The 13,216-nt window shown below is 40.3% G+C and overlaps 1 protein-coding gene across 4 annotated transcripts in view; it reads left to right on the forward strand.

The window, feature by feature from the left end:
* The window catches only part of TADA2A (transcriptional adaptor 2A), a 52,116-nt gene extending 41,009 nt beyond the window's left edge, over nt 1-11,107 (forward strand). For all 4 annotated transcript variants that reach the window (XM_039256359.1, XM_039256362.1, XM_039256361.1 and 1 more), the window contains 5 exons: nt 1,906-1,977; nt 5,353-5,485; nt 6,284-6,327; nt 8,391-8,464; nt 9,983-11,107. In XM_039256359.1, coding sequence (XP_039112290.1) covers nt 1,906-1,977; nt 5,353-5,485; nt 6,284-6,327; nt 8,391-8,464; nt 9,983-10,168 — 509 coding nt within the window. In that variant the 3' untranslated portion in view covers nt 10,169-11,107. The remainder of the gene's footprint in view (nt 1-1,905; nt 1,978-5,352; nt 5,486-6,283; nt 6,328-8,390; nt 8,465-9,982) is intronic.
* The last annotated feature ends 2,109 nt before the right edge of the window (nt 11,108-13,216 follow it).

A 13,216-nucleotide genomic window follows, 5' to 3' on the forward strand; every position in this document is an offset into this window, starting at 1 on the left:
CCTAGTAGCTTTCTTTTTCCCAGATAAACAGTAGTTTTTTTAGTTTCTTCCCTGTTTATTATGGGAGTTTTCAAACATATAAAAAAGTAGGTCTGACAGTGTAACGAACCTCCATGTATCCATCATTTAGCTTCAGCAATTAACACATAGCCCATCCAGTTTGATTTCTGTCACCCCCTCTTCTCCCATCCTCAACTGGATTATTTTGAAGCAAATCCCTGACATTATATCATTTGTTCATAAATATGTTAGCATTAAAAGTAGTTGTTAAAATGGGGACAAGAATTGGATGACTCATGGAGATAGTACTTCCATCATTCTCTCTCTCTCTTTTTTTAAAATGTATTTATTTTTAATGTTAATTTGTTCTTGAGAGAGAGAGAGAGATAGAGCAAAAGCTGGGGAGGGGCAGAGAGAGAGGGAGACACAGAATCCAAAGCAGGCTCCAGACTCTGAGCTGTCAGCACTGAACCCAGCACCGGGCTCAAACCGACAAGCTGTGAGATCATGACCTGAGCTAAAGTCAGATGCTTAACTGACTGAGCCACCCAGGTGCCCCTCTCTCTTTTTTTTAAACATTAAAAACAATGTTTTGTTTTGTTTTTTTATTTCCTTAAATAATTTCTACACCCAGCATGGGGCTAGAACTCACAACCCCAGGCACCCCAGTACTTCCATCATTCTCTTGCCTGTCTTTCTGAGAGACCTTTGCCCAGTTATCATTTGATTTTTCACGATAAAAAAAAAATTAAAGTTGTTAAGGCAATAAGAGCTACACTTTAAAATAATCTGGATTGGGTGGCTTAGTCTGTACCTTTCATTATGAGATTTATGTATTTGACCCTCAAATTTAGGGAAAATGCTTTACCAAGGCTCTGATCCTGTTCTCAACATGCAACTATGCCATTGCATGGCATTAAAGACACTTATCTGTGCCTGGTTGGTTGTCCTCATCAAACACCCTGTTTGGTTGGCATTTTTGTGTGGTTTCTACTGGGTGACTGATCCTTTACTTCCTGTCCCAGTTTGTGTCATCCCTGATTTATGTGTCACTCTAAAGAACTCACTCCATGGATTGTCCAGGCTCTTCCTTCATCCTCTGTTTCAAAGTACCCAAATTTGAATATTCTACCACAAAATAACCCAAGCAGTGCAACCTGATCTGTGTGCACTCAGAGGAGGCAGAAATCTTTGGTTTATGGAAAACAATGCTCTTTTGTTCTTATAGGAGAAAAGCTGTAAAGAAACTATCTGCGACTTAAGCACAGAGCTTTTGTCCTTTCCTTGCAAAAGGGCCACAACAAGTAATAGTAGAGATGGCTTTTATAAAAGAATTTGGTTATGTAGATAGATAAATAGAGGATAAACAGAACAAGGAAACTTAGTTGTTTAAAAAAAATTATATTTCTTCTGTAGCTAATGAATTCAGCCAGTTCACTATGCCATTTTCTGGGAGACAGTTCCAACTGCTTTCTCCAGTTGGAGATGGCAGCCAGAAGACAGCTAGAGTAGATTTTGCTCAGCTCTTGGATAAAATGGTTTTTTTTATGTTTATTTATTTATTGTGTAAGAGAGAGAGAGAGAGAGAGCAGGTGAGAGGCAGAGAGAGGGAGAGAGAATCCCAAGCAGGCTCCACAGAGTCCGACGTGGGGCTCAAACTCATGAACCATGAGATCATGACCTGAGCTGAAATCAAGAGTCAGATGCCTAACCAACTGAGCCACCCAGGCCCGCTCTTGGGTAAAATTTCTAATGAGATGGCATCATTATATCGGATTTCCCAAATGTAATTGCCCAGTCTTTTATGTAAGACAGAATTACTGAAAATACTCAAAAGCAGAAGTATACCTTGATGTTGATTTTGGCTTTCCAATTTTTCTTCTTCGTTCTTTTTGGGATAAACAGTGGAATTTGAACTCCGAAGGGAAATCAAGAGGCTCCAGGAATACAGAACAGCAGGCATTACCAATTTTTGTAGTAAGTATACTTAAGCTACACATTATATCAGTAGCCAGTATCCTCTTAAATTTTTTTGTTTTTTAAAGGAGGGGGAGGAGAGAGAGAGAGTGGGGGAGGGGCAGAGAGAGGGGGAAAGCAAAAGAGAATGCCAAGCAGGCTCCATGCCCAGTGCAGAGCTGGATACAGGGCTCTGTCTTAAAACCATGAGATCATGATCTGAGCCAAAGTCAAGAGTCAGATGCTCAGCTGGCTAACCCACCCAGGCTCCCCGGCAAGTGTCTTCTAAACACATAAAGGAAGTCTCTGAGGCTTTGAGGATTTTTTTGGAGGGGGGGCTTTGTTGACTTTTTAAAAATAAGTTTTCCTTTTTTGAAATGAGTTTTTGATCTTTCCAGTAAAGTTTCTTGTGTATAATCCGTATAAATACCATTATGTGGTTATCTCAGGTAAAATAAAATTGACAACACAAAAGAGAGGTGCTGCTTTAGATGTGGGAATCTGCTATGGCCTCTAAGAAAAGGATTTTGTATTCTCTTTTTTTTAACAATGATTACTTTATTCATAAATTTTAATAGGCCATAAGCTAATTTATTGGTGTCTTTAAGTGTTTACTTTAAAATTAAAACACTTCTTGGGGCGCCTGGGTGGCTTAGTCGGTTAAGCGTCCGACTTTCGCTTGGGTCATGATCTCGCGGTTCGTGGGTTCGAGCCCCGCGTCGGGCTCTGTGCTGACTGCCAGCTCAGAGCCTGGAGCCTGTTTCAGTCTGTGACTCCCTCTCTCTCTGACCCTCCCCTGTTCACGCTGTCTCTCTCTCTCTCCTAGAAATAAATAAAACATTAAAAAAAATAATAAAATTAAAACACTTCTTGATCCATTCGTCCATTGATGGACACTTAGGCTCTTTCCATGTTTTGGCTATTGTTGAGAGTGCTGCTGTGAACATTGGGGTACATGTGCTCCTATGCATCAGCATTTTTGTATCCCTTGGGTAAATTCCTAGCAGTGCTATTGCTGGGTCATAGGGGAGTTCTATTGTTAATTTTTTGAGGAACCTCCACACTGTTTTCCAGAGGGGCTGTACCAGTTTACATTCCCACCAACAGTGTAGGAGGGTGCCCGTTTCTTCACATCCTCGCCAGCATCTCGCATTCTCTGATTTGCTCATTTTAGCCACTCTGACTGGCGTGAGGTGGTATCTCAGTGTCATTTTGATTTGTATTTCCCTGATGAGGAGGGACTACATGGCAATGAGAAAAAATGAAATCTGGCCTTGTGTAGCAACATGGATGGACCTTGAGGGTGTTATGCTGAGTGAAATAAGTCAGGCAGAGAAGGACAAATATCATATGTTTGCACGTATAGGAGGATTAGGAGGAACTTAACGGAGGACCATGGGGGTGAAGAAGGGGGGAAACGGTGGGGGAAAGGGGGAGAGGCAAACCATGAGAGACTCTTGAATGCTGACAAAAACTGAGGACTGATGGATGTGGGGGGAGAGGGGAGGAGGATGGGCACGGGGGGGGCACTTGTAGGGATGAGCACTGGGTGTTACATGGAAACCAACTTGACAATAAACTATTTCTAAAATAATAATAATAAAATAAAATTAAATTAAATTAAAATACTTATTGTTGACTATTAAATGAAAACTATAAATTGATGACATTATTTGTGAATGGCATTGTGGTGCATGGTCTGATTATTTGTATTAACCAAGCTTCAAATGGTTCTTTCTACATGCTTGCATCCCAGTTACTTGAGGTAGTAATAATAATTATATTAATAGCAGCTTTCATCTTTCACCATGCACCAGATCTTTCACTGTGATTCTTGTAATAAACTTAGGAGATAGTCACTGTTATTTCCATGTAATGAAGAAACTAAGATATAAAGTGGTTAAAGAAGTAGTTGTAGTAGAGCCAAGTCATAACGGAAGGCAGTGGATTACAGTAGGTAGCTTGAGATCTAGACTTGGGCAAGTTGGGCTTGGATTCTGGCTCTCCTGTTTACCAGATTTGTAACTCTGTTTAGGTTTCAATTTTCCAAGTTCTTAGAACTAGTAAGGTTAGGTTAGAAATAATGCATGCCAGCACAGTACCTGGCACACAATAAATGCTCAGTAAATGGCAGTTTCTGTTGTTTTATTGGAAAGATCTTTAACATTCCCTCCTTCCTATTGATTGAAAGCTATCACCCACTTCCCAAAGGAAGTAGCCTTGTTGGGTGTAAGTTCAGCCTAATGTAATGGTTCTTTATTTTTAACAATGGAAACCATTGTAAAATGGAATTTTATGTAGTGCCTAGTCTGTAAATAAGATAAAGTAGAACTGCTTTGAAGTCTGGTGGTGCAGGTTATGCATGGAAACCAGGACCACCAGTACATGATGCTACCTCTGCTCTTTAGTAATCCCTGAGATATTTTCATGATATCCTGGGGTTTATGGAATATAGTTTGGAACTTTGGAGTCTATACAGCTTTGTTAACATGTAAAAAAACACCATGCAACTTTTGTTTGACAAGATGTATGAAAGAGACACTGATGCCAGGTTTTGATTACCTGGTATTGATTGGTTCTGGGAAAGAGGGGAAAGGAATCAAGCTAATCAATGAGGACCTATTTTTATTTGTCATTTTAATTGTTTTTTTAAAAAGAGTATCCTTATAGCACTTGTGTAACTTCAGAAAACAGGAGAAAATAGAACAGGGTATAAAGATGACAGTATTATAAACTTGTTACTTTTGGAAGTGGGAAATATGAATGACTCTTATTTGTTTTGTACTTCTCTGTTTTGCAGGCTTTAGTCCCCATATTTCTTTTTTTTTTTTTAAGACTTTAAGTAATCTCTATACCTGACATGGGGCTGGAATTTACAGCCCCATGATCAAGAGTCACATGCCCCACTGAGTGAGCCAGACAGGTGCCCCTGCCCCAAAATTTCTTTTCTTTTTTTTTATTGTTTATTTAATGTTCATTTGTTAATTTTGAGAGAGACAGAGAATGTGAGTGGAGGAGGGACAGAGAGAGAGACACAGAATCCAAAGCAGGCTCGAGGCTCTGAGCTCTCAGCACAGAGCCCAACGTGGGGCTCAAACCCACAAAGCATGAGATCATGACCTGAGCTGAAGTTGGATGCTTAACCAACTGAGCCATCCAAGCACCCCCTGTCCACAAATTTCTCAAAGCTAGAAAAAGAATAAAAATATTAATCATTTCTTGTCAAAAAAGGGATTTCAAACTAGGGGTTATCATGTTTCTCTTAGAAAAATAATTGCGGAAGCAGTTTTGCAAAGGAAACCAAAAAAAGGCAAACTATTTGCTGGTCAGCTAGGAAGCCCTTCAGTTAGTTCTGCTGCATTGTAATCGCAGTTACGCTGTCATCTACACCTTTAGGCGCCAGAACTTATGACCACCTCAAGAAGACACGAGAGGAGGAGCGCCTTAAACGTACCATGCTCTCTGAAGTTCTCCAGTACATCCAGGACAGTAGTGCTTGCCAGCAGTGGCTCCGCCGGCAAGCTGACATGTAAGTAATTAGTCCAGGGAGAAGGAGCATCTTCTTGGATGCTTTGGCTTTTACATGTAGTTTCAGACATTTCCATGGGTACCCCACCCACATAGCAGAGTAGTAATAATTGGGTAGCCAGCAAAACTGAGAAAATTTTAGCAGTCTATCTCAGAAACACTGTGATACTGACAATTTGAGGAACATAGCTGGCCCCCTACTTTGCTGCTTTGATCTTTTTTTTTTTTTTTTTAATTTTTTTAATGTTTTATTTATTTCTGAGAGAGAGAAAGACAGCGCGAGCAGGGGAGGGTCAGAGAGAGAGGGAGACAGAATCTGAAACGGGCTCCAGGCTCTGAGCTAGCTGTCAGCACAGAGCCCGACGCGGGGCCCAAACCCACAAACCATGAGATCATGACCTGAGCCAAAGTTGGACGCTTAACCGACTGAGCCACCCAGACGCCCCTTTATTTTTTAAAATTAGTAAATTCCTCCACCCATGCCTCCTCTCTCCCCCATATCTATTGGAATGATTTCCATTGGCGAGTTGTGTCCCTGTCCTTTCCCTATGATTGGTCTCCATTATGTTCCAGACTAAGAGCTCTTCTGAACAAATCCAAGTGATTTCTTACACCCCACAGAACAGATTTCCCTTCCTCTTTAGTATAGTAGGATATCCTGTAAAACAGTGCAGTCTACCTCATTACATCCCTTTAAAGTAACCAACCTGATAAATGGTACCCAGTCCACGTGGGCTTTTAGAAATTGCCATCTTTGGTGTCGGTGTGACATTAGTTAAATTCCTCTTCTTTGTTTTAGTGATTCTGGCCTGAGCCCTTCTATTCCGATGGCTTCGAATTCAGGTAATTATTTTTCAGGCTGGAGCAAGACTTGATTGTGAAGTTTTCATTCACCCTTTCTGGGAGCAGGGTGCTTAAACAGCTTAATGGGAAGTGTTATCCCAGTTTATAAACATCAACAAGTTTTCAGAATCTTCAGGGTTTGAGTACAGAAACCAAATAAGAAAGAGCTCCAGAGAGGTGTTTTCTTTATTTTACCAGTGTTCATGAGCAGTTCGTTTGCTTCAGTTAGTTGTACCTACCACAGCTTTTGAGATTTGTCTCACAGGGGGCCAATTAAAGGCTTTGTATCCTGAGCAAATTTTCAAGGATTTCTTAATAATTGGGAGATTTGAGGTATTTCTGTTTGTTATCTTTACCTCTTTGGGTGTGTCCTCTATTTTGGGGTTAGTTGATAGAGCAAGATTAAACCATACAATAATCTGGTAATACTTGGTTCTTGGTAATTAGTGAATGGTAATTTGGGGTGGAATGAGTTGTAGAGCTCTGATCCAAAATTGTGGTGTTTCTTTGCCAGTTTTCTTGGTGTTATCCTGCTCCATATGCTAGATTCGCCACTTTTCCCTTATCAGAGCACCCAGACCATGTTATTGTAGAACCTGCACTGGTCAGAAAGATGACGCATCTACACTTTTACCATTCTTTGGAAGCTTGAAACAGTAGACCTTTGATCCCGCTTAAAGGCTCTCAGATTCAGAGTCTAGACCAGGCTCAGAGAAGACTACTTTAGGGATACTTTTAAAAAAAATTTATTTCTTTGTTTCAGGTGATTATTTCTTAATACTTAAAAGAGAAAAGAGAGTCTTTTAGCAAGTAGTCAGGACAGCTGAATCCAACTTTTAGTTTATAAATTTCTTACTTCTAACCCTGTCCCCCGAATCTACATACAGAAATACCAACAATAATAATGTAACACAGTAATAATTAATAATTTGGTATTTGTGCTTTCTGAACCATTTAGTCTGTACTCATTTATTCTTTGTTGCTTCCTAGGCTGGCGTTAGCCTTTCTCACCTCCTGAATTTAGGTTGAGGAGACTCCGTGCTCTTCTTCATGCTCTCAGTTGCTCCTAAGGCAGTGCAAAGTAGAAAGTTTGGATCATTCATTACAACCTAGCCTCTGGTAACTTTGGTGAGGGACCAAATGATTTTAGTCTCCCTTTTTTAGCATTTAGGGTAAGTCTAGGCCTGTTGGTTATAGAGAACCACTTATCCATTTGTCGATACTACAGAGAAGCCTGTTTCTAGCAGAGCAGCCTATAACAGTCCCTTCTCCCTCTTCCCACCTCCTAAAAGTCAACACCAGTAAAACTTGTTAATTTATTATTCTACATTTTCTTTTGCCTGTGTATCCCCCACTAATCCCAAATATACATTCAAAACAAAATAAAAAACTTCTGCCCATCAAACGTCCCATCCTGAGCAGTGACCTCATACTTGGGTTTCTTTCCCCGTGTGTGAGTTCACCTCAGCTTCTAGTTTGCCATATAATGGCTCATTGTTTCTCTGTGTGTATCTTTCAGGTAAACAGGGCTACTTTGGAAGGAACAGATATTCCCTCACATAATAAATAAGAAGGGCCTTTTGCTGGCCTAACAGTCTGCCTTTGATCTGAAGGCAAATGGTACTTGGTTAATTACCATGTTTGCCTTGTACTCCTGGCAGAGTAGTGAGGATTAGGAAATGTCTCTCCTGCAGAGTTGTTATTTCCATTCATCAGCTGTCAAGTGAGGCAGCATATGACCTTTCATAACTGGATGACATCTGGGCTTTAGATTTTAGAATCTCCTACTGGGTGAGGAAGAATAGTCATATTTGATGCTAAGGTATATGTAATTGTGTATTTTAGCAGAGCAAAGGGCACGTGAATTACCATTTATATTTTCAGGTGAACTTTGGGGTGCCCATGTTGCACACCACACTGAGGCCTGAGGAGATGGGGAGAGATTTCTTATCACTGCACATAGTGATCTTGTACCTCAGTGGCCTGGCTGGACTTTGCTACTTTACACCTGAGGAAGGTGGTATGCCTATGAAATATATACCTTTTTTTGTCTGTGTCTGTAGGTAGACGAAGTGCACCACCCTTAAACCTCACTGGCCTCCCTGGAACAGAGAAGCTGAATGAAAAAGAAAAGGAGGTAACAAAAATAAGGGGAGCTAGAGGAAAGAGAGTAGGGTTGATTATTCATTGAGTTGTCATTAAAACACATTATAGAATACAACCCACTTGGCTCTGTTCATGTGACATACATGTGTAGCTCTAGTCTGTCCTAGAATTTAAAGAGCTGAAGAGCTAACCTCAGCAAGTTTCAGAGAATTGCTTTCCTTATTACCCTGCTACTATTCGCCTTTTAAGAGAAGACCATATGGTATATAAATCTAAATAATGGCAACCATCATTTATTGTTACCATGTACCAGATACTATACTAAGTGCTTTATGTGAATGAAATTAATTTTTTATAAATCTAAAATAACTCATATATGAAAATGGTTATTTCCTATTAGAATGGTCACTTTGATAAGTCCTACACTTACTCCAAAAACATAACCTCACTTAAAAGATGTTTGGAATTGTCTCCATAGTATGTATATAAGCTATAAAGAAAGAACTTCATCATCATATATCATCACGTACTAATTTTGATTAAAAACGCCATGACTACTTTTGTTTTCCCCTATAATCATCAGACTTGTCTTCATATTACTTTTGGTTGTTTCAAAAATTTAAATCCAGCTTCAAAAGAGTTCTCCTCTAACATTTTCAAAAAAATATGTGCACAGCTCTGAAGTCCATTCCAAAAGATGAATTCCTCTTTTGTTCCTCATGTGCTCCTCTTACAGTTCCCAAGATCAGTCTCCCCATCTGCCACTCAGACAGTGAGGAAGAGTCATGGAATAGGGCTGTTAGCCTTTTAATTTATCCACCAGAAACAATAAAGATTAGTTTGTGAATAGAAAGAAAGAAATGTTATATTCAAGTATTGCTGAAGAAGGTCACAGGCCATTCTGAGTCAAGTATTGAATGACCTGGGGTTTCAAGCAGTTTTTATTCTTTCCCACAAACAGTGACCTCACACTGCTAATTGTCATGAGGTGTCATGGCAGATGAACTAGAATGGAGCCAGCTTTCTAGATTTTCAGCAGCTGAAGTAGCCTCTTCGCAAGGTCTCTATATTTCTTCCTCCTCCAAAGTAGGAAATGTAATCACAAAAGCAGGGACAGCTACTTTATGCTAATACTAAAAATAATGTGATTCACACTTGGGAATCCAAGTATCTGCACCCTCGCCCCTACTGTGCCCTATGGCTCTTCCCTGACTGGCTATGTTGGAATGTGCTGGGTTGAGAGTTGTGTGGACCTAGGCTTCTCCTCTGGATACAAACTTGAACTCCTTGACAAACCCAGGTGAGCCAGCTGACACATGCTGAAGGCTCTCCCAGCATCATTCTCTGGCTTTCTCTTCCTGAGCGTCTGTCGTTAAGGAGTATTCTCTCCAAGGAAGAGACTAAATGGAATGTGGTCCAGCCACCCAGCAACTCCTATAAATAGTTGGAGGTTGATGTCACTTTTAAAATTTTATTTTGGCTATACCTATTGGATTGAATTACGAGAATGACAGATGTTAATGTTTATTAAATTTGCCATGTCTTGCAGCTCTGTCAGATGGTGAGGTTGGTCCCAGGAGCCTATTTAGAATACAAATCTGCTCTATTGAACGAGTGTAACAAGCAAGGAGGTTTGAGACTGGCACAGGCAAGAGCACTCATCAAGATAGATGTGAACAAAACGCGGAAAATCTATGATTTCCTCATCCGAGAAGGATACATCACTAAAGCCTGAGGCTCTGAAGGCTTGGGATCAGAAGTCACAAGTTTGGAATGTGTGGGCCAAAGGACAGTTTGGGCATTCTGGAGAGTTTCATGTCTGAGCTGAATTCTCATTGTAAATAGAGGAGAAAGACAAAGGAGACCTTAAGTTGTATTAATACCTACTTTCTTCTCCGCCCTGCTTTAAAAACACTCCTGTTGTTGGTGTTGTGCTGCAGAGTTATGTGCTAGATAAGCTATTATTAAATGTGAGTGGGCATTTATTCCTAACACCTCTTGTAGCTAAAACAAGAACCATAGTACCTCACATCAGAGTGTTGGTAGAAATAGAAATGAACCAGTCTTTAGTCCCAGGAGTCCAGCTCAGATCTTTGTACTTGGGAGGTTGGTTTTCTGATTATCTGTTTCACCTTCAAACATTACAGAAAGATTTAAAATATAGAAAAAGGTTATGGAGCATGAGAAAGCTTTCTCTTCTGAGGATTTTTTTAAGCTGACAACTTCTGTTTATGAGCAAAGCGGAGGAAAATCTCCCTGTGATGGTCTTGTCCCAAACTACATCTTTCCCTTTAATGTCTGGCTTTGTACATTGCAGTCTGACTGTCTAATCTGCAGTAGACTTTTGAGGAGGTGGCACCGGATATTAAAATGTCTCTGTTATTTTTAGAATTAATGGATTAAAATGTTTTGCTACTTAATTTGTGGGCGTGTCAAATATTCTGGTAACTAAAGCACACTTAGGGTGTTGAATGCCCGCCTCAGCATGCTGCACTGCCACTGCTAACATGTGTGTCCTGGAGTCACCCTGGTCTTACCGTGGGTTTCCCAGAATACCAGGCCCCTGAGGATGGAGATGACACAACTAACCTTAGCTTTGTTTGGATTGAGACCTGAACCCTAATTTCTCAATGGTGACAGGCTAGCCTGCAATAAAAGCTACTTTTAAAACAAAGTATGTTTTAAAATCAGTTTTTTATCAGTGAAAATATCAGTTTCATATATGGGACTCACTAGATATGAGGATGAGTAACCCCACTACATCTGAAACTTGATCCTCAAACCTTTGTACAAAATAAGCCAAATGCAGAGTCATGGTTAATCCATTTCTGTTAGAAGCAAAGTTGTATATAGAAAGAATTTCAGAATCTGCACAAATAGCCCTCAGTAGCTGACTGATTCTTTCTTTCAGCATTCAACATGTCTAATTAAAATATATGCTTTGGTGAAAGTATTTGCTCAAACTTTTTGACTGATGTAAATATGCATGCAACTTGCTGATAGAGTTATCTAGGGGGTTATAAATGAAAAGGAGACTCTTAGGATCAGAGGGAATTGGAATAAAAGACTTCAATCTTGAAAAAGGGTGGCTTGTGGAAACTCTTTTCTTTGTACTGTCATACCTCATAGAAAATGTACTCTTCCACTACAATCACCACTATTTGGTTGTAAAGGGATTGCCTCTTATTCCTGAAAGCTAATTCCTGTTCTAAAAATGGAGGAAGGATGCATTAGACAAGGATGTCAAGTGATGTCTGTTGTAGTCCCAAGAGTCCCTAATCTTGATTAAGGAAGGCTCCCTGAGAGAGGTGAGCTCTCGAAGCAATGATACGATCGAGAGGAGAGAGAGAAAGCAGATGGAAGTGGGAGACTGTTCCAGACATGGTGGGTGGAGAATGAGTGGAGGCAGCAGTGGGAGTGAGGAAGATGGTACCAAGAGGTGTAGTTGGCTAGGACATGGGGGTAGCTGTAGTAGGAGTGGGAGATGGGAGGATAGTCTGGTAGAAACCTTGGAACTAGTCGAACTCTGAAAACACTGGGGAATCGGTTGATTGGATGAGAAAAATGGCATAGCTGAAAACTGATAGAAAAATAAGGCTGATTTCAAATGACTCGATTTTAGAAAGTAGGATTATTATTGTGCATTGCATCCTTGTCTAATGCATCCTCCATTTTTATTTATTGTGGTTAAGGTTTCTCAAGGTTCAAGCCATGTTTGGGGTAAGGGTTACTCTTTAGTCACTGCATAACCATCTTTGTGCATTTATAATAGGAAAGCACTTGCTGATATTTGATGTGGCTGGCTTAAGTACATTATTTCCTTCCATGTTCTTATCTCCAAAGGAAGGCCTTTTGTGTTCTTAGAAATTCAGAGCCAGCAAGGGCCTTCAAAGTATATCCCAGCCTTCCCCTTTGCTGCCAGACAGAGTTGGCCTTAAACCAACTACACTAATCGAGATCTCTCTTAGTCCATATCATTACGAAGAGAGAGCGATTACCCTGAAATTCAATGACATCAGTAAAGACCTTTTCCTGTTAGGGATTTTTATTGCAATTTGAAGTTAAAGGTTTCTGCTGGAATTTTGTGCATATCCTTCTCTGCCAGTGGTGGGAAATAGAAAACAAATTTATTCCTATGTCATGACACTTCCCATGCTCAAAGATCTAGACTATCTCTCTTGAGACCAACTAACTCAATGGTTATCTCTTTTTGGGTTCCGGTTTTCATTCTTTGTAGTATCCCCTGTGCCCCACCCCCATCCCCCATTTAAATCTGAACTCTGTTAACCAGTCCTTGCTGAGAGGTAAAAAGCTTCCAGTTGAGTAATGAGACAAGCTTGTGGCTAACTGGAAAGGGGAAAAGACCAATGACATTCATCAAGAACAACAGAATTCCAGGTGGTAAGTCACTCTAGCTTTAGGAAATCTGTAGATATGTAAGAAGAGAACTAAAATTTCCAGTGTAAAGAATCAGAGGCCCAAATTGTAAAGAGAAGCTTGGAAAAAACTCATTCATAATACCCTTCCACTTGTCTCAGGGCGGGAGAGTGGTACTGTGTTCTAAACAGTATTCTGGAATACTGTCCATCCATTTTTCAGGATGTCTTTGTGGGTACCTTCAGGTTATACACTGTATTTTTGTTTTGTAGTTTTTTGTATTTTTAGAGGCAGAGCATGAATGGGGACAAGGGGCAAGAGGAGAGAGAGAGAGAGTCATGCTCCACACTCAGTGTGGAGCCCGATGTGGGACTCAATCCCATGACCCTGGGATCATGACCTGAAC

The sequence above is a fragment of the Hyaena hyaena genome, unplaced genomic scaffold (genome assembly GCF_003009895.1).
Source record: "Hyaena hyaena isolate Hyena2069 unplaced genomic scaffold, ASM300989v1 scaffold_568, whole genome shotgun sequence".
NCBI classification, from domain to species: Eukaryota; Metazoa; Chordata; class Mammalia; order Carnivora; family Hyaenidae; genus Hyaena; species Hyaena hyaena.